The 21,496-nt window shown below is 39.9% G+C and overlaps 1 protein-coding gene across 1 annotated transcript in view; it reads left to right on the forward strand.

Moving 5' to 3' along the window:
• Nucleotides 1–21,496, forward strand: part of LOC124544867 — a 105,716-nt gene that overhangs the window by 76,162 nt on the left and 8,058 nt on the right. Inside the window, exons 6-7 of the mRNA XM_047123579.1 lie at nt 8,129–8,442; nt 19,051–20,689. Of these exons, the coding sequence (XP_046979535.1) occupies nt 8,129–8,442; nt 19,051–20,689 (1,953 nt within the window). The remainder of the gene's footprint in view (nt 1–8,128; nt 8,443–19,050; nt 20,690–21,496) is intronic.

A 21,496-nucleotide genomic window follows, 5' to 3' on the forward strand; every position in this document is an offset into this window, starting at 1 on the left:
AAAAGGTATGTATGTACCTCTTTAACTGCGCGTTATTTAATGCGTTCCGCACATGGCAATATTTCAATACGGACCAAAGCAGTCTCCGAATTCCCAATTTTTTAAAAAATTGAAAGTGTCCGATTAGTGGATAAAAGACCATGCTCCTGCTTATGAGCAAAACTTGGGGTTTGCCACTACATCGTGTACATCTCATGATCCGGTTGACAGACTTTGTAGTCACATAAAGCAACACCAGCTAATACTTATTCCCAAAACAAATAAACGAAAATGAAGGAACTGCAATGTATGTTCCAAAAACAAAAAAAGGAGAACAACAAACTTAATGTGCAAGTCTTGTGGAGTTGCGTTACATCTTGGAGACTGTTTTGCTGCATATCATACGAAAGAGAAGTATAAAGTACCAAAGACAATGCAAATAAACAAATATATGAAACAAACAAATTATGTATTTATTTACGTGTGTATATCTTCGAAATTGATGAAAGTAGGGGAACAGGGTTGTGATCTTAGAGAACTAACGACGAAATTTGCAAAACTTAACAATTTATAATCTCCCAATAATGTCAAAAATGGCCGGCGACAAGCCAAGTAATCCGAACTAGTGCTGCCGGTGCCAGGCGAATACATTTGTACGAGACGTGCGGACGGCAAAGTGTTAAGTACCTGAAATGTTGACAAGTTAGTATTTCTTCTCATGATGGGTGGTTTATATGTTTCAGGCTCTACATATTACTGCTTCTTCACTTACATATTGTATGTTAATTGCGCTACTTAATTTTTGTGTACAATAAAATTTTGCTACGACACTCTTAAGAGTGTGTGTGAATCCCATATTGAAGCATAGACATCTTAAGCAGAAAGTACCATAACAGCTACTTCTGTAAGAAATAATGTAAATATGCATCTACATAAAGAGATGGCAGATAAAAGAAATGTGTGCAGTTACAAACAAATTTTAATCAATTTGTTTAATAAAACACAAACTACTACTACTGGAGCACAGAAATTAAATGTTAAGTTTTGTATATTATTAAGCATACAGTTAATGTCAAGCAGATTCAATGCATCTGCAAATCATTGTAATTGAATACCATACTAATCTCATCCAAGACTTCATGTTTCAAAGGAACAGGCTTATATTTGCATTCCATCTCTGATTGTCAACATAATCATCTTTTGCATCATTGAGATAGCTTAACATTATCATCAGCTGAAAAAAAGTCTTTAAAGGAATTTCACCAACTTATTGTGACCTGCCTGCCAGCCTTCATCATTGGAATCTGTCTGTTATAAAAAATTTATGTAGTCAGTTGTGCACGATATAGAAACTGTTTTCTCGAAAACTGCAATTGACTAACAAATCCACCTCAAAAATTCTGGCCTTCCAAAAATATTTTTGTTGATTTCGTTCTGCAGGATCCCATCCACACAGCTGAAATAAAAGTGCAGGAGACATTCCGTAGCTTTGCAGATTCCAGGGAATGAGATGCTTACAATGCAGTTTTTCTCACTAGTAATTCCTTGATCCATAAGCGGAAGTTTTTTTTCTGATTTTATTGGGAGGAAGGAAAGGAAGGGACACACACACACACACACACACACACACACACACACACACAAATTACGCATGCACAACTGCTGCAAAACTATGCTTTTTATAGACAGCTGTCTCTAAAAAGCATAGTTTTGCAGTTTCCTTTGATAATTGCTTTTATCCATGTAACAAAGGCTTGTCACAGATTCGTGTATTCAGGTGACAATTTAAGCATGTGTTTGTAGCATTGAGGATTTGCAGCTTTAACAGTTGTGATCATGTTGTTTCTCTATCATGTCAGCAATGTCACAAGTGAGTACCGTCACGCTGTCTTTGCTGAGCTTTCCACCAAGGAAAGTTTTATTTTGTATTGTGGAAGACTTGTCAGGCACAAGTTTGAAAATGGGTACAAATTCATCTACATTAAATATGCTACACTCTTCATAGCATCCCATTTTTCCTTGTAGTAACATTGCCTTCATACAGAGATTTGGCTTCACAAACCAAATTGTATGTGAAGAGTTCCAGTGTATCCCTTAAACTTATCGAACTAATCTGTAGATAGATTTAGTAACATTTTTGGTTTTCATTTCCCTCATTCTGGAGCCATAGCTTGAATTACTGCTCCACTTAGTGATTGACATAGAGCTAACTTAGTGTATCCATTGGATTAAAACATTTTCTTTCTCAGTATATACCCAAGCTTTCACTGTCTGGCGCTTCATTGGTACTTCACAAGCAATTTTTTCAAGGTTGTTCAGTTTGTTGACAGTACCTTATTTGAATTCCTCTCATAATACTGTTTTTTGAAACTTTGGAAGTAGGCTTCGATGCAGTAGTTGATGTCTAAAGTGTCCATGAGTTGAGGTCTTTCAGCATATTCAAGATTATCAAACAAACCTGTGACCATTCATTCTACTATTATGCATTGCACATTCCTGGTTAGTCTTATTTGGTATGGGTCCCATACAGTTCAGCAAATAGTTTACTGTAGGTTGTACGAGTTTAGGCAATTTCCTTTTTAGATTGATTGCATTTTCCAAGTGTCCTACTAATGAAGTCTGCCACCTGCTTTACTTAACACTTGAGTTTATGAGGTTATTCTGTTTTCCATCTCTACAAATTGTTACAACCAAGTATTTTTATGAGAACTGATTCCAGTTTTGACGCATTGACATTGTAGTCATAAGAAACATAAGTCATGTATGCTTACAGTTTTAAGAAATTGGTAACCAAGCCCGAACATATGTTGTGCCACAATGCTGTGTTCAAAATACTGCACCCAAGTATAAATTGGGTCACGATTTGCTCGATGTGAGCCACCAGTCGCTCAAAAACTGCACTCATTTCATAGGAGAACAATGTATAGGCATCTTGCTACCTGTCCTTTGGCAGTTGCTGCCTTCTGTGGTCAGTTTCTAGAATTACATAGAAAGAAACATTAGCGAACCTAACAGTTGCTGTTGTGAATCGCTGAGCCAATAACTGATTATGATGGCATAATTTTGGGTGTGTACACATTAGGCTTTACAGTTGGCTGTAATTCTGCTACAAATACATCATATTTCTTGAGTGAGGAAATAATTTTGAAACCTCGAGAAGATTAAATTTGCTCAATAACTCAACTCGCGCTTTTTGAAAGGGTGGTGGTGATACTTCCTGGTGTAGTAGTAGTAGTAGTAGTAGTAGTAGTAGTAGCAGCAGCTTTATTCATCCGTAGATCCTTTTTTACAAGGTTGTAGGACATGTCAAACTATTTACAAGTTTATACCAAATAAATTAAAATAAGCTAATTCGTATACACATACACGTACACTTACAGACTTCTAGTTAGACAATCATTAGATTTACTCCTGGTATACAATACTTTCTTTACAAATAACTTATTAGATAATGTAATGCCTCACTGCACATGCTATACACACATTGTTTCGTAACACTTTATATACACACACACACACACACACACACACACACACACTAGTGATCTCTGGGCCATTTTCTGTACTGTAACTCCCCATTTGCTATACAGAAAGACTGAGTCAGCATCCCTCTATAATAAGTGAGATGTTGAGGTGTTAGTATTGTGCTACCCATAGATTGGGGATAAGTTTTTCTAGAAAAGGAAAAAAGAAGGGAAAAACATAGTGTGAAGGTGTTATGTGGAATGTTGGATGTTTTATAATTATTATTTTTATTTATTTGTATAACTTTTTTTTTAACCAAACCCCAACTCTGTTTTGTCTAAGTAATCCTTCAATGTATAAAATATATTGCATAACAGGTACTTTTTAGCTGCTTTTTTAAATAAGTGTATTTTTGCAATTACCTTAATCTCTTTTGGTAATTTATAGTACAGTTTTATTCCTTGGTAGAAAAAGCTGTTTTGAGTTTTATGTAAATTTTTTCTTGGTAAATGTAATTATTTTAAAATTTATAGACTGTCGAAGACTAAAGTAAACATGAAAAATTAATCTTAAAGCTTGATCTTTTTTAGTGTGTGTTACTCCTTACAATATATCAATTACATATGTGTCAGTAATGCTTTAAATAATGACATAAATGGCTGCCTTTCTAGGCCCAAAATTCTTGTAAGTGGCCAGTCTTCAAAGTGTTAAGGTCTCCAGTATTTTTCTCATGTATAAAGACATGAAGGACTCAGTTTGTCGTTTGAAGGTTCATATTACAATACCACTTATAATTTTATATGCTCATAAATATTCTGTCAGTAAGGTGGTGAACATGACGTTTTAGATCTTGTGAATACATTATATCCTTAGATTATTATACATTTTTGTACAATAAAATGTACCCTTTTCCTATTGTCTGTAACAGGCGTGGGCAATCTTTCGTGACCTACGAGCCTATTTCGTGTTCTTATTTAAGCTCGTGGGCCAGCTTATCACGTGATGTGACACCAGCATTTCTATTAATAGGTTTGTTTATAAACAAATCTTCTTCTATCAGTCACAATTTTTCTTTATTTTGTTGCTTGAGTAGTCTCTTCTCTGCTTTTGCTAACGTCCCATTTCTAGGGATCCAGTTTCTGATGACTTCAAAACCTTTCTCCAGAATCTCACAGTTTTCAAAGTTCTGTACTTCCTAGTAAACTACTGTATCGACAGCAAATAGTCATTATCAGAAACAGTGATGGCTATAATGTACTGCCTTGTGATGTACCTTTCTCTATTGTCGCTACCTCCGATCTGAAGTCTCATACCTTCACACTCTCTTTTCTGTGTTGTAGATATTCTGACATCCAGCATACTACTCTTCCATCCCAGCCCTTGCAGTTTTGTTTGCAGTACCATGCCATTTACGTTATCTAAGGCTTTGGAAAGATCAGTGGCTGTGCAGTCAAATTGCCGTGTCCTGTCAGCCACTTCCTACTGAAAGCCAACTAGCTATGAATCACATGAAAGCTGTGTTGTGAATTCATTTTGTCTCTTAAACCAGTGCCCCACTTCCCTGCAAACATTCATTGTACAGGGTGTCCCACAGAAATTCAGTACGCATTATATCCAACTTTCAAGTAACAGTGAACTAACTAAAAAAGAATAGGCAAAAGGAACATTAAAAACAGTTACTTGTTTAGAAGAGATGCTGGAACTCATGATCATGGGCGTCCAGGCACTGCTGACTTCATGTGACGACATTACCGGCAACACGCTGTAATTCTGCAGGTGTGATATTAATTTCTGTGGTAATGTTGCATTTAAGATCGTCTGTTGTATGAGGATTGTAAGCATACACTTTGCTTTTTAGTGTGCCCCATAAATAAGTCACACAATGTTAAGTCTGGGGACCTTTACTGACGTGCTTGTCTGCATATGTTAATTGTGTGTAGAAAGAGTCAAAAAGCTCTTAAATATGTTGCAATGTTTCAAAGTGCAATTGAAAAATATGGGGCCAATAACAAGCATGCTGGACAGCGCATGCCAAATGCTTATCTTTGAGTGGAGAGGGTCTTTGTGCAGAATTTGTGGGTTGTCCTTTGACTGTTATCTGCAATTTTGGTAGTTTACATAATCTGACAAATGAAGCCAGGCCTCATCTGACATGAAGTAAAGCAAGGGGTCCAAGTAACCATTAGCAAGTGATATTAAAAGTCAGTCGAAATAATGAACTCTTTATCTCCTGATACTCAAATTTCGGCTATTGCACAACACTCGCATGAAAGGCTGTTCCTTTCATATTATTTAGTACATGATGACACAATGTAAGAGATACACCAGCCTTATGCGATAACCTCCTTCCTGACTTTTGGTACTTCTTATAATGTCCATGCGAATTCTGCCTGGAGTTTCAGGGTTCCTCAGTGTCTGTCACCTATTCCTCTGCTCATTCTGAACAGATTCTACAACTCTCTGTACCTTGTACCGATCTCGAATAGTGCTGGTTATGGGAAGTTTCCTACCAGGACACTTCACTTGAAACATTTCTTTACATTCCTTGATGGAGCCTGTGTTAACGTAACACTTCACTGTATCAATTCACTGTTCTAATGCAAACTGCGCCAGTTCTCTAACTGCATGAGCTGCTCACAACTACTGATGTGTGAACACACACAGCTGCACTCAACTTTGCATTAAAATGCAGTGTAGCCAACTTTCGAGACACTGTTGCCACTTCACAGGAAATTCAACTAGAGATAATTAACCGATATGTGAGGTATGCTGGCTTTAAGTGGGACACCCTTTATATTTATCGATGGTCTCTCAGATATTTTACTTACATTACTGGTTAACTGGTCTGCAGTTTTTGACATTGTCTCTTGTCCCTTGTTCCTCTCCCCTTGTATACAGGTGTTACTACAGGGTGTTTCAAAAATGACCGGTATATTTGAAATGGCAATAAAAACTAAACGAGCAGCGATAGAAATACACCGTTTGTTGCAATATGCTTGGGACAACAGTACATTTTCAGGCAGACAAACTTTCGAAATTACAGTAGTTACAATTTTCAACAACAGATGGCGCTGCAGTCTGGGAAACTCTATAGTACGATATTTTCCACATATCCACCATGCGTAGCAATAATATGGCGTAGTCTCTGAATGAAATTACCCGAAACCTTTGACAACGTGTCTGGCGGAATGGCTTCACATGCAGATGAGATGTACTGCTTCAGCTGTTCAATTGTTTCTGGATTCTGGCGGTACACCTGGTCTTTCAAGTGTCCCCACAGAAAGAAGTCACAGGGGTTCATGTCTGGCGAATAGGGAGGCCAATCCACGCCGCCTCCTGTATGTTTCGGATAGCCCAAAGCAATCACACGATCATCGAAATCTTCATTCAGGAAATTAAAGACGTCGGCCGTGCGATGTGGCCGGGCACCATCTTGCATAAACCACGAGGTGTTCGCAGTGTCGTCTAAGGCAGTTTGTACCGCCACAAATTCACGAAGAATGTCCAGATAGCGTGATGCAGTAATCGTTTCGGATCTGAAAAATGGGCCAATGATTCCTTTGGAAGAAATGGCGGCCCAGACCAGTACTTTTTGAGGATGCAGGGACGATGGGACTGCAACATGGGGCTTTTCGGTTCCCCATATGCGCCAGTTCTGTTTATTGACGAAGCCGTCCAGGTAAAAATAAGTTTCGTCAGTAAACCAAATGCTGCCCACATGCATGTCGCCGTCATCAATCCTGTGCACTATATCGTTAGCGAATGTCTCTCGTGCAGCAATGGTAGCGGCGCTGAGGGGTTGCCGCGTTTGAATTTTGTATGGATAGAGGTGTAAACTCTGGCGCATGAGACGATACGTGAACGTTGGCGTCATTTGGACCGCAGCTGCAACACGGCGAACGAAAACCCGAGGCCGCCGTTGGATCACCTGCTGCACTAGCTGCGCGTTGTCCTCTGTGGTTTCCGTACGCGGTCGCCCTACCTTTCCAGCACGTTCATCCGTCACGTTCCCAGTCCGTTGAAATTTTTCAAACAGATCCTTTATTGTATCGCTTTTCGGTCCTTTGGTTACATTAAACCTCCGTTGAAAACTTCGTCTTGTTGCAACAACACTGTGTTCTAGGCGGTGGAATTCCAACACCAGAAAAATCCTCTGTTCTAAGGAATAAACCATGTTGTCTACAGCACACTTGCACGTTGTGAACAGCACACGTTTACAGCAGAAAGACGACTTACAGAATGGCGCACCCACAGACTGCGTTGTCTTCTATATCTTTCACATCACTTGCAGCGCCATCTGTTGTTGAAAATTGTAACTATTGTAATTTCGAAAGTTTGTCTGCCTGAAAATGTACTGTTGTCCCAAGCATATTGCAACAAACGATGTATTTCTATCGCTGCTCGTTTAGTTTTTATTGCCGTTTCAAATATACCGGTCATTTTTGAAACACCCTGTACCTCTTCTTTCCATTCATCTGAGAGCACACTATTATTTATAAAGAACTCAAACAGGAATCTTAGGTCAGGCACAGCGCACACTCAAACATTTTTAGTATTTCTCCACTTATTCTGTTCACCCCTGCTGCCTTCCTTGCACCTATTGCAGTGATTGAATGTAGTAATTGAATTACCAGTTTAATTGCTGTAAACTGAATGAACTATTTTCTGTTGCTTGTCCTTGTAGGTAAAGGAAAATTGTGAACATGTTGAGACTAGCAACACTCAAACTGCTGGTGCTTCGGTTTCACGAAAGGGACCACAGCAGCGTTGTGCTGATGGCATCAGAGAAACTGATAAAAATTCCAGATTGCCATTTGCCACTCCTGGTGAATGGGTTGGGCCTCCACCTGTAGCTGCAAGAGTGAAAAATGAACCTTCATGGAGTCCTGTTGATGGTGACGTTGATGCCTCTGTAGTCCCTCCAGCAGTGCGAGACACTAGTTCTGTGGCAGAAGATACAGCTGGTCGTGTTGTGAAAGTTGGAGATTCACTTTGCAGGTATGTTGAAAGTTATGGGAATGTAGGGGAGTGTGGAAAACTGAATTAAGATCATTGCAGTTGCAGAAGACTTGCACCAAGAATGTAATGTGCAGGGAAAAAAACTATTAATTATTACTAATTACATAAGTTAAATACTGTCTTTTGAGACTGTAATGAAAGTCTTGTTAAAACCAAACGTGTTCCCCTTTATTTTAAAACATCTTCAGTGGTCACTGTAATGATGTTTTTTCCTTGCTTGCTTTTGTTTGCTTGGATCACCAACACTTCTCACACTTTAACTTACTGGTGTAAACTGTACAATCTTTAATCTCAGGTTTTTTGTTGCTTATGTCATTCTTTCTTGCTTCTGTCATTCTTTCTTGCTTGTGTCATTCTTTCTTGCTTGTGTCATTCTTTCTTGCTTGTGTCATTCTTTCTTGCTTGTGTCATTCTTTCTTGCTTGTGTCATTCTTTCTTGCTTGTGTCATTCTTTCTTGCTTGTGTCATTCTTTCTTGCTTGTGTCATTCTTTCTTGCTTGTGTCATTCTTTCTTGCTTGTGTCATTCTTTCTTGCTTGTGTCATTCTTTCTTGCTTGTGTCATTCTTTCTTGCTTGTGTCATTCTTTCTTGCTTGTGTCATTCTTTCTTGCTTGTGTCATTCTTTCTTGCTTGTGTCATTCTTTCTTGCTTGTGTCATTCTTTCTTGCTTGTGTCATTCTTTCTTGCTTGTGTCATTCTTTCTTGCTTGTGTCATTCTTTCTTGCTTGTGTCATTCTTTCTTGCTTGTGTCATTCTTTCTTGCTTGTGTCATTCTTTCTTGCTTGTGTCATTCCTTCTTGCTTGTGTCATTCCTTCTTGCTTGTGTCATTCCTTCTTGCTTGTGTCATTCCTTCTTGCTTGTGTCATTCCTTCTTGCTTGTGTCATTCCTTCTTGCTTGTGTCATTCCTTCTTGCTTGTGTCATTCCTTCTTGCTTGTGTCATTCCTTCTTGCTTGTGTCATTCCTTCTTGCTTGTGTCATTCCTTCTTGCTTGTGTCATTCCTTCTTGCTTGTGTCATTCCTTCTTGCTTGTGTCATTCCTTCTTGCTTGTGTCATTCCTTCTTGCTTGTGTCATTCCTTCTTGCTTATGTATTCTTTCTGTCCTTCTATGCATAACTTTACTAACATAAATTATATTAACGTTTTTATTTTGTGAAGAACCATTGCCATCTCACCATTTCATGTGCTTTGTTTTTGCTATCTGAATTAGTATGTCCAGCTCCTTATTACAGTTGTTTGTCAAGTAGTACTGTGATAAGTTTGTAGAGCATACGTCTGGGAGCTGATTCTGTGTGTGTTTAGATGCTTAGTGTAGTATTGTGTATGTTGCGATGTTTTTGCTGTAAGTTGTGAATGAGTGTTGGTTATTTTTTGTTGTGATCAGATGCTATCAGACGACAGTGTGGTCATGGTGCACCCGATCTCATTCGTCAGTTTTTGACGGGTGCAAGCAGGTTAGGTTGGATCAGAATCTAATCCAGGGCTGGGCAAATACAGTTTCGCAACCACGGGTGCTCGCAGATGTCCGCAAGGCCTGCCCTCGGCTCTCCCACCAGCCAGCAGTACCCCCACCATCTACTCGCCTAGCCACGTACGTCACTGCACCGTGCGGAGCCACTAGGTCCGTTTACTTACCGCCGTTTTATCGCATTCGGTGTTTGTGATAAAACAGAACTACTAGGTGGAAAATGGCTTTGGAGGAGTTAAAATCGTTGAAACGTAAGTCCTTTGATCTGTAATCCGCAGTGGGAAGAAGAGTACTTTTTATTGGAACGCAAAGCTGACCTCGGTAAATGATTTGCAATGCAACATTGTCTTCATGGAAGAAGTACAATGTGATGTGACATTATCAACTGCTTCACGAGAAGGGTATAGTCTGTTTCAATAATGAAGAAAGAAAAGCCAGTCTTATCAAACTGAAATGGAAAAAGGAGAAAGACTTATGAATGCAAGTGGATAATTATGACTTTGATTCACATTATTACTGTTATTAATAATATGTTATGTGCATTTTCCATCATTTTTATCTTTTCCTGTAAATATTTAATGTACGAAAACCTCATCATCCACAATGATGCAGCGATGACACTAAGCTATCATGTAGCTCTTATAATAGCTAAAACAGAACGGCCCTTCGGCATTCGAGAATTTGTGAAAGAATGTTTTGTTGCCGTCGCAACAGTTTTGTGCCCAGCATGTCTTCCTGTTTTTGGAACTGTTCCTCTTTCACGGAGAATGGCTTGCAGGTACATTGTAGAAATGGCACACAATGTGGAAGGTCATATGAGAAACAGGATCAAAGATTTGGTGGTCTTTTCATTAGCATTGGACGAAAACACTGATGTATGTGATGTTGCTCAAATTGCAGTCTTTTTGCGAGGAGTTGATGTTCAGTTTAATGTGATTGAGGAACTCCTCGATTTAATGCCAATGTGTTAAAAAACAATGGCCAACAATATATTTTCACACATTGAACATATAGTAGAGAAATACGAGCTGTGTTGGGAAAAACTTTCATAGATTGCGACAGATGGGGCTCCTGCAATTATTGGTCGTAATTCTGGTGTCATTGCTTTTATGCAAAAAAATGGGTGAAAGCCGTCAGTTTTCAGTGGGAACTACCAGCAGTGCATTGCGTTCTTCACAGTCTTAGTTTGCTAGCAAAATGTGCCAAACTGGTTGGCGTCATACACGTGGTTATAAAAAGTTAACATTATCAGATCGCAGAATTTGGGACACAGACAATTCAAATCGTTCCTGGCAGATCTCTAGTGTGAATATGGTGATGTTCCATATTTTTGTGAAGTACGCTGGTTGAGTGGAGGTGTTGTTTTAGAACGATTTTTTAATTTACCTAAAGATACGGCGTTATTCATGGATGCGAAATGAAAACCGGTGCAAGAATTGGAAGACTCTCAGTGGATTTTAGACTTTGCGTTTTTATCTGACGTAACCAAGCATCTGAATAGTGTGGATGAAGCTTTGCAAGGTTGAAATAAGGTAATTAGCAAAGTGTTTGACCCTGTTTTGGCTTTCAGGAGAAAACTGCTTTTGTGGGCAAAGCAACTGTCAGAAATGTCGGCTGTACACTTCCCGAGCGTTGCACTAGTAGTTAGTGAAAACAATTCGGAGCAGGAGGGGCTCAAAGAAATTTTTGATGGCTTTGTAACGATGTTACAGTCTAGTGGGTTTGAAGACTTACATTGACTGGAATGCAATGTCAACCTATTTGTGACTCCTTTGGCAGTTAATGTTGAAAATGTGCCTTCCGAAATTCAGTTGGATCTCATAGACTTTCAATGTAAACGTGTGCTGAAGGAGAAGTTTCACACTGCAGAAACCTTGGAAAACTTTTACAAATGTTTCACACGTTAACAGTTTCCATTGTTATTTAAAATAGCCGCTCGTGTATATAGTTTTTTTGGAACAACATACTTGAGCGAAAGTATTTTCTCCGCAATGAAACTGACAAAATCGAAGCTTAGGAGTGGTCTTACTGATGCTCATATGACTGGTGCAGTGCACCTAATAACTAGTAATTTCACACCAAATATCGAGATGCTAGTTCACAATCATTGTAAAAACATCCAGGATGATGTAAATTAATGCCTATGTCCTATTCATATGTAGTCTGAACTACATATGTCTGTTTAAATATAACGTAACATTTACAATACAAATCGGTTCGTTTCGTAATCCTTTATGTCTGTATCCTATTTGTGGCCATGAAAGTAGAACACGTTACAATGGTTCAAAACTGTTTCATCTGTACGTGGCCAACCATTGCATGGCACAGGATACACAAACTTCGGGTAAGCACATTTTACACTTATGTCCCACACACGCATGTTGTGCACATATGATAGGCCCCCGACAACCGTGTACTGGTGCCGAGTTCACGGACACCACATGCGCGTGAAATGACCTCTGAAGTATGCGTGCTGCACCTTCACTACGTACGTTAGCTGGTCCATACTCTGCTGTGTGCGTGATGCGCTCTCGCAGCAGCATCCCCCCCCCCCCCCCCAATGGACAAAAAATTAGTATGGTCTCACTCTAGGAGAATGCATCTGGAATCTGCTCTCACATTAGGAAAATAAATCTTACAGGTTCAGGAGATTTTGGAGGTGGTATGTTGGCTGTAATTACATGGACCTTCACAGGTTTTGCAGAGCCAAAAATCACACTGGACTGGCTTTTGGGAGCAGCTGAGTTCAATCTCAGTGTACTCAATCAGATGCAGTTCTTCTCTAGTATTCCAAAAAAGTTGAGGCAGATGCTTGGATGTCTCAGTTGAAGAAGAGACAGATGTTCTCCTTCCTGGCCGCATCCAATTGAAACTTTCTTTTTTCTGTAACGACATGTCAAGCATTTTCCTACCTACCTCTCTCCTTTAACTTATTTTATTTACTTATTGCAAATAATAGTTAACAGTGTAGAAAAAGATAGCTTGCTACATCATAAAGAAGACACATCAAGTTGCAGACTGGCACAATATCATGTGGGATGCAAGCAGCAATCTGGAGGGGGTGGGGAAGAGGAAGGCATAGTAGTGTATGGGTGGGGAGAGAGACAAATGCTAACTGGTGGAGTGTGCAGGGACTAGGCGGCCAACAGGTGCAGCGTCAGGAGATTGTAGGGCAGGGAGGTGGGGGAAAAAGGAGAGGAGCGGAGAAAGACAGGTGGACGCATTGGCAGAGGGCTACAGAGTGGGAGACGAAAATGGGGAGGAAGACAAGAATGGGGAGGAGACAATAGGACAGACGGGGTGGAAGCTGTTTGGTGGAGAGTGTGGAAACAGTATGTTACCTTAAGTTGAGGCTGGGATAATTTCGGGAGTGGAAAATGTGCTGTAAGTGTAACTCTCATCTGCACGGCTCAGAAAAGCTGGTTGTGGAGGGAAGGATCCACATGGCTCGGGTACTGAAGCAGCCATTGAAATAAAGTGTATTATGTTCAGCTGCATGTTGTGGTTTACTTCACTCTTGGCCACAGCTTGTCAGTGGCCGTTCATCCTGGTGAACAGCTGGTTGATAGTATACCGATATAAAAAGCTGGGCAATGATTGCAGCAGAGCTGGTAAATAACTTGGCTGCTTTCATAGTGGCCCAGCCCCTGAGGGGGTCGGATAAACCTGTGACAGGACTGGAATAGGAAGTGATGGGTGGGTGGATTGGGCAGGTTTTGCACCTGGATCTTCAACAGGGATATGATCCTTGTGGCAAGTGGTTGGGATTAGGAGCAGTATAGGGATGTAGTATGATGATGTGAAGGTTGTGTGGGTGACGGAACACCACTTTAGGAAGGATGGGAAGTATCTCAGGTAGGATGTCTGTAATTTCAGGACACGATAATAGGTAATCAAAACTGTTTGTATTGGTATGACTACCAACCAGCTGTCCACCAGAATGAGCAACCACTGCCAAACTGTGGCCAAGAGCAAAGCTGAACATACACACTTGATTTCAATGGCTGCTTCACTACCTGAGCAATCTGGAGCCTTCCCTCCGTCACCAGCTTTTCTGAACTACGCAGATGATTGTTATGCTAACAACACATTCTCCCCTCCTATAATTATCCTGGCCTCAACATATGGTAACATACTGTCCCCACACCCTCCACCCAACAGTTTCCACCCTCTCTGTCTTACCATATCCTCCCCATTCATGTCTCCCACCATATTTATTTCCATTGTTGTGCCAATGCATCCATCCACCTTCGCCCACTCCACTCCTTTTTTGTTACTTTTTTCCCCACCTTCCTGCCCAACAACCTCGTGACGCTGCACCTGTTTACAGTCTGAGCCCTGCAAACTCCACCGTACATCTTTTGTCTCTCCCCCCATCCTTGCACTACTATCCCTTCCCCTTCCCCACCCCCTCTAGATTACTGCTTGCATCCCACGTGATGTTGCATTCTGGCCCAAGATGCTGGAGTTGGGGGGTCGAGAGTGTGTGTGTGTGTGTGTGTGTGTGTGTGTGTGTGTTCACTGACGAAGGCTGTGTCTTTTAATCGTGCCTGCCTGCAATTTGACGTGTCTTCTTTGCGGTAAGTAGCAGTCTACCTTTTCCTACATTGTTGATATTCTTACCTGGAGTTTCCATTGTAAATAATAGTTATATTTATATAAAGCTTTCGTTAAGCACTGTCATTTTCATGCAGTTAATTAAACCAATGTTTTGTCAGTCACAGGTTCTTGTTCACAGTGCTACAATTAAAGTTTTCCTCAATTGCTTCTAAGTTGTTTTGAGAGGATATTGTGTGGATCTCTGGAGTGTGTATGGGTATCAGTGCCTCCAATCTAATTTAATGTGGTTAGATTGAAACATGAGAGGAGTTCAAGAAAACAAGACAAGCACACTGTGGCACACTTGATCAAGAATATAACAGTCTGATAAATCAGTGTCTCATTAATATTTCCTGCTTCTTTATTAAGATTTTACTTGTAACATGTGAGAGCTTGACCTTTACAGCAGCGTATATGAGAAGATACAAATTATTAATTTTATGGGTTTAATTGTGAAAAGACATAATTCATATGATAGTCTCTTTTAAAGGGATATAGAGCTGGACCGTACTCTCAAATGGGAAGTTTTCGGTTATTGCGGTCTCCAGTGCATATTGCATGGATGAAGAAACCTATCAGATGACTGGTTCAAGAAATGCCATGGACAGACCAAAGGATAGGGTGGGGAATGGGTTCTTGCGGGGGGGGGGGGGGGGGGGGCAGTTATGGATCAAATAGTATATGAAAAGTCAAGGTGGACTATATATAGTTGTGGGAACAGCAACTCACAGTCTGATTGGAATCCAGGCAGCTAAATTGCGTAGGACCACTGTTACATAGCAATTGGTGGTGGTGGTGGTGGTTATTGCCTATTTCACATGAAAGCACCCAGTGGCTGTTGCCCTCCTATCACAGATGTAGATGAAATTTTGGTATAAGAAAGTATGTTGTAAAAGGAGGTTAAAATATTATTTCCAGAAGTTTTTGATCAAAACTATATTTAGGGAGACCATTTTGAAATTTGAAACTGACATAGAGAGACGGGGTGGCTTTTTAAATTTATTAATCAGTTTTATTCAATTTGGTGTTGCTGGAAAGATGAAATTTTCAATATAATGCTGGATTTATGCATGCAAATATTTACAAGTCTGTGATGATGATGATGATGGCTACTTCTAAAGACTCCCCCCCCCCATTCGCCAAAATCATAAGTTACACCATCTTAATTTTTATTTCAGATAATACCTTCACTTTTCAATGTTAAAAAAAATCAGAAGGGTGTTTTAGCCTTCTTGCTAGGACTCATACATTGAAATAAATCTGTAATGATTGTTGCTTTGAATCGCTAAACAGTAATATGTGAAACAACAATGAAAAATTCAGACTAGCAGCAGCACTAGAAAACACCGCGAGCGAGAGAGAGAGAGAGAGAGAGGGGGGGGGGGGGGAGGAGTGTCTCTGAAGGACTTTTTTGTTTTTTGATTTCGTACTTTCTATGTGCCTTTCTGCTCCTGTCAATGATGCCACTTTAGTCGGTAAGTTATTTAAAAAAAAGGGAAGAAGGTTTGGGGATTTCATAGGGATGAACTAAGAGGTTCCCTACCCTCTGGCTCCTACCCTTGTAACCGCCCCCCGGTGTAAAACCTGTCCCATGCACCCTCCCACCACCACCTACTCCAGTCCTGTAACCCGGAAGGTGTACACGATCAAGGGCAGAGCCACGTGTGAAAGCACCCACGTGATCTACCAACTGACCTGCCTACACTGTGACGCATTCTATGTGGGAATGACCAGCAACAAACTGTCCATTCGCATGAATGGACACAGGCAGACAGTGTTTGTTGGTAATGAGGATCACCCTGTGGCTAAATATGCCTTGGTGCACGGCCAGCATATCTTGGCACAGTGTTACACCGTGCGGGTTATCTGGATACTTCCCACTAACACCAACCTGTCCGAACTCCGGAGATGGGAACTTGCTCTTCAATATATCCTCTCTTCCCGTTATCCACCAGGCCTCAATCTCCGCTAATTTCAAGTTGTCGCCACTCATACCTCACCTGTCATTCAACAACATCTTTGCCTCTGCACTTCTGCCTTGACTGACATTTCTGTCCAAACTCTTTGTCTTTAAATATGTCTGCTTGTGTCTGTATATGTGTGGATGGATATATGTGTGTGTGCGAGCGTATACTCGTCCTTTTTTCCCCCTAAGGTAAGTCTTTCCGCTCCCGGGATTGGAATGACTCCTTACCCTCTCCCTTAAAACCCACATCCTTTCGTCTTTTCCCTCTCCTTCCCTCTTTCCTGATGAGGCAACAGTTTGTTGCGAAAGCTTGAATTTTGTGTGTATGTTTGTGTTTGTTTGTGTGTCTGTCGACCTGCCAGCACTTTCATTTGGTAAGTCACATCATCTTTGTTTTATATATATATATATATATATATATATATATATATATATATATATATATATATATATATATATATATATATATATATAAAATGATTCTATCATTCTGGGAAAAAGAGTGAATAATTTTTTCAAACCACTAAATGAAAGCAAGCTGCTGATAAGCATGTCTCATCTTCTACTAAATTCATGCAAGTTCACTGCACTTCCAAGCAGGGTCTTAAAAAAAGGCCTCTGTCACTGTAAAAGAAGAAATGTTAGCTGTGGTTGTCTGTGATGACAGAACATAAGTGGAGATGGAGAGTTCAGGTTCTTGAGACCAAGTGGATCTTCCTCACTTGATTCGTGACCACTTCATACTAATACATGCTGTATCCCGTATGAAAATATTTTAGTGACTTTGCATATTCCTAACACAAGCACCAGTAGCTCATATACTTTTGGATTAGACACAATATTCTCTATTGATAGCTTGCTTAAAAGAGTGAACACTTTTTGGAATGTCACCAGTGTGTTTTATGTCAGTTGCACACTTAATAATTTACGTTCTTTCTGTTTCAAATCGTTAAAATGGAGCAAACATCCTTCTGATCTTTTTTTTTTTTATGTTGAAAAATATGATAATGAACAATATGTGAAACAAAAATTAAGATGATGAAACTTGTGATTATGGTGAAAAAATCATGAAATTTACAAAAATGTTTAGGCAAGGCTAAAGGCTGTCATTACAGATGTGTAGTATTTGTAAGCATAATTCCAGCATTGTAATGGTTTTCTATCGTAGTTGATCCTTTTTTTTTCCGACAAAAGCCAGTTCAATAAAATTTATTTATAAATTAAGTTACAGTGGTTACAAACATACCCATTTTTCCTACAGATGCTATTTTGCGAAAATGAACTGAATTTCAGAATTACCCCCATAACCACAGTTTTGATCCAAAAGTTAGGGAAAAATTATTTTAACCGTCTTTCATGATATACTTTGTGACAAGAAGACGACAAGATTTACTTATTTTGTTCAATTTCTAGTGAAATTAATCTTACCTGTTTCATAATTATGGACTTATCACAGCTCCCTTAGACTCTCCAATGCATTGCAGCTTGGTGAAGTTAGAGGAGTGTTGTCTTTCTTTTCAGCTGTAAATGTTATGTTTTGGTTGGTAATTGTGAAATTTCAAATACTGATTATGAAGTGTTTTATGGAGTCACGGAAGTCACACATTCGTCTGAACATTCTGAAAATGTAACCCTTAATCGTACATTGCCAGGTCTAGTACCGTCTCCTGATTAGTAGTTTTATTGTAATCATCCTGAATGTAGATCATTGTTACACAGTGCTACTAACATGTGTTTAATGTCCCTGTTGCTGAAACCTTGAACACCATTTACTTATATATTCACTGTTGCGGATTCTTGTTGCTGTAAATCAGCTTTGTATCACTGAAGTCTGGTTCCCGTATGTTAAAACTGCACTTAGAACATTGGGCATGAAAATACTATGGATCTTTTGCCATTTCCCAAAAATGATGTAATAAATATTTTCTCTTAAATATGTGTATGTTTGTGTGTTCCTTTTCAACCAAACAATAATGTTCACGCCTGAAATAAGAGAACACTACCGTTACCATTACACAATTCTGTTAAGGTGCAGTACACTGATGGTCAGTATGCAATGGAGCCAGATGTTGAAGAACAGTGAAGGGCCCATAGTTTTGAAATGACTAATATGCTAGTCCTAGAGATATTCAGCACAAAAATGGAATTGTCAGTTTGGCTGAAAACACACCAATATAACATCTACCATGTATTCTTTGATTGAAGATAGTCACAGCTGCCATTCATATGGTAGGACAGATTGCTAGGAAAATAAAATTTTGTATCAGATTTCTGTTGATTCCTTTCATCAGTGAATATTCTGTCAACATTATTTTAGTATACTGTGGAATCATTGCATTTCCAGTTATGCATATACTCAATTTAAATGTTGGGCATGTGTATTACCTTCAGGTTGGACATACAAAAACATTTGCATGTTAGGAACCTTTAAGTTTGCTAAAAGAACAGTAATTTGTAGGAATGTAAAAAGAAAAAACTATATGCAGTAACTGCACTTCATGTTACTCTTTTACAGTTATTGTGTCTAATTAGGTTGTATTTTGTTTGTTTCAGTGATCCTGTATGTCTGACAATTAAGGACAATTGTTCAGTGCGAAGAGATGGAACATCTTTGGCTGCGGCACGAGTAGAGGAAATTAAAGTGTGTTCTGATGAAAATAAGGCTACCACTACCACAGAACAACAGGTTACCACGTTTCCAACATGCTACACAGCAAAACTTGAGAATTTTTGTCCGGATTGGCAGCAGACTGTAACGAACAGCTCTTTAAATAATGTCGATAATGATACTGTTTTGGAGGGAAGTAGGGTGGAACCACTCCAGAAAAGTAAGAGGAATCAATTGAATGACACAGAAGCTGTTACTTCACTTTTAACTCGCCCAAATATGAGAGACCATTCAAATGAGAATGTACCATTTGCTTCAAATTTGTTGCAACAGAAATGGTGGGCAAGGCAGTCTGAGGATACGAGTACAGTCCTTTCATCTCACAGGAGCAGATGGGGTAAACATAGTATCAAGAATATGAGTTCACCAGTTACTGTTGAGCATAAGAGGAAACGGAGTCATTCAGATGACAGAACACTGGTTTTATCACGTTTAATGCAAAAGAAAAGTTTTAAACCCCAACCTAATGATATTCTCTCAGATGCAGGTCCCCCATCACCAGAGAAGAGCTCTAGGAAGCTATGCAGTGATGCAGACACACTTAAGTTACCTTCATGTTCAGTCCAAGAAGTCTGTAAGGAGAATTCTGATGATACAGTTACTACATTCACATCCAAAGAGAAGAGGATAAGGAGCCAGTCATATGATAGGAAAAGAGTCACAACAAATTTTGCCCAACAGGAAAAGTGTAATGGAGATGCTGGTGATGAACCTACAATGAATGTTTCTCAAACACAGACCAGAAATTCTAAGAGGCACATAGACAGTGAACAGTCATTTGCTTCAGCATCATCATCATCTCAACAACAGAAGCGGAGGCGAAACCTATCAGAAGACACAAATGGTGCATCATCTGTGAATCAGGAAAGTAGTACTAAATGTCAGATTGATGAAAGATTAGTTGCCACTACAAAAGATGGGAAGAGAAGTTGGAGCAAAGAGTCTGTTCTCAGGCAATCGGTTGCTTCATTTCCAAATCAACTTAGAGGGAGGAGAAGCCAGTCTGATAACAGAAAGGTAATCACATCATCTGTTATTCTTAAGAGGACTCGCAGAAGCAAGTCTGTTGATGCATGCAGAGATATTTCTTCTTTGAACAAGGACAATAGCTCCAAGATTGATGCTGATGACAGGCAGTTACTAGCTACTTCTACAACTCCACAGAAGAAGAGGAAAAGGAGGAGGAGGAGCCAGTCACATGACACCTTATGTTCCTCAGCCTTGCAGGCAGCATCTCTAAACCACACCAGCAATGACCAGTTAATTATTTCTCCTCATGTTAACCATAAGGGCATTAGGAGGAGTAAGTCTCTTGATGGGAAGACATTCACATCATCAGTAATGCAACGTAGGGATTATAGGCGACACTCTGTTGCTTCACAATCTCTTGCTATGCCTGTAACACAACGAAGTAATTGGGAACAGGCCATTGACAGGCAAACAAACGTATCATTTCCATACCAACAGCACAGTTTGGGAAACGAGTCTGATAACAGACATGCAGTTACCTCATCGCGAGTGAAGGTAAGAAAATACAATGAGTACATGTGTATACTAATGGAAAGTTCTGGCAGAATGTAAACAACTTGAGAACAAAGCTAACAACTCACCGAATAGTAGAGGTGGTGTTTAATTGATAGGAATGTAAACAAGACTGAAAAGTTACTAACTTTTGGCTGAATCCTTTTCTTGTGCTAGAGTACGTGTACACACATAAGCGTGCGCATGTACCCCCACCCCCCATGCAACTGCTTGTCTGCAGGTTGACTGAAATGAGGAGTTTTATTGGGTAGAGTGGGAGGCTGGAGAAAGGAGGGTTGGAGGTTTGAGGAAGGATGACAGATAATGTGGGGGAGGCGACCGATGTATTGGATAAGAATAGGTATGTGGCAGGTGCACATGATACGTTAGGAATGTGACACATGAGAACCAACACCTGTGAGTTTGTATAACACACATTGCTGATGCTCTGGAGAAGTGGAGTGGGAAGGAGAGCAGGGGGTGAAAGTACAGGAGGAGATATTGTGAGGAAGAGGTTGAGGGGGTGGGCTTAGTGAAATTAAGGTGCTGAGGCAGTGCAGAGGTGAACGTGAGCCGGAGGCTAGTGGAGTTTGTGGGCAGGAAGATTACAAGAATAAAGGTTGCATTGCAAGGACAACTGCTGTCTATGTAATTCAGAGAAGCAGGTGTTGAAGAAAGTTTCCATATAGTATGCGTTGTGAAGCAGCCATTGAAATTGAGGACATTGTCCTCAGCAGCTTGTTCTACTGCTGGGTGAACTCTATTCTGAGTCACAGTGTGGCAGTGGCCATTTGTTCAGGTGGACATGCA

This window comes from Schistocerca americana, chromosome 8 (assembly GCF_021461395.2).
Source record: "Schistocerca americana isolate TAMUIC-IGC-003095 chromosome 8, iqSchAmer2.1, whole genome shotgun sequence".
Classification (NCBI taxonomy): domain Eukaryota; kingdom Metazoa; phylum Arthropoda; class Insecta; order Orthoptera; family Acrididae; genus Schistocerca; species Schistocerca americana.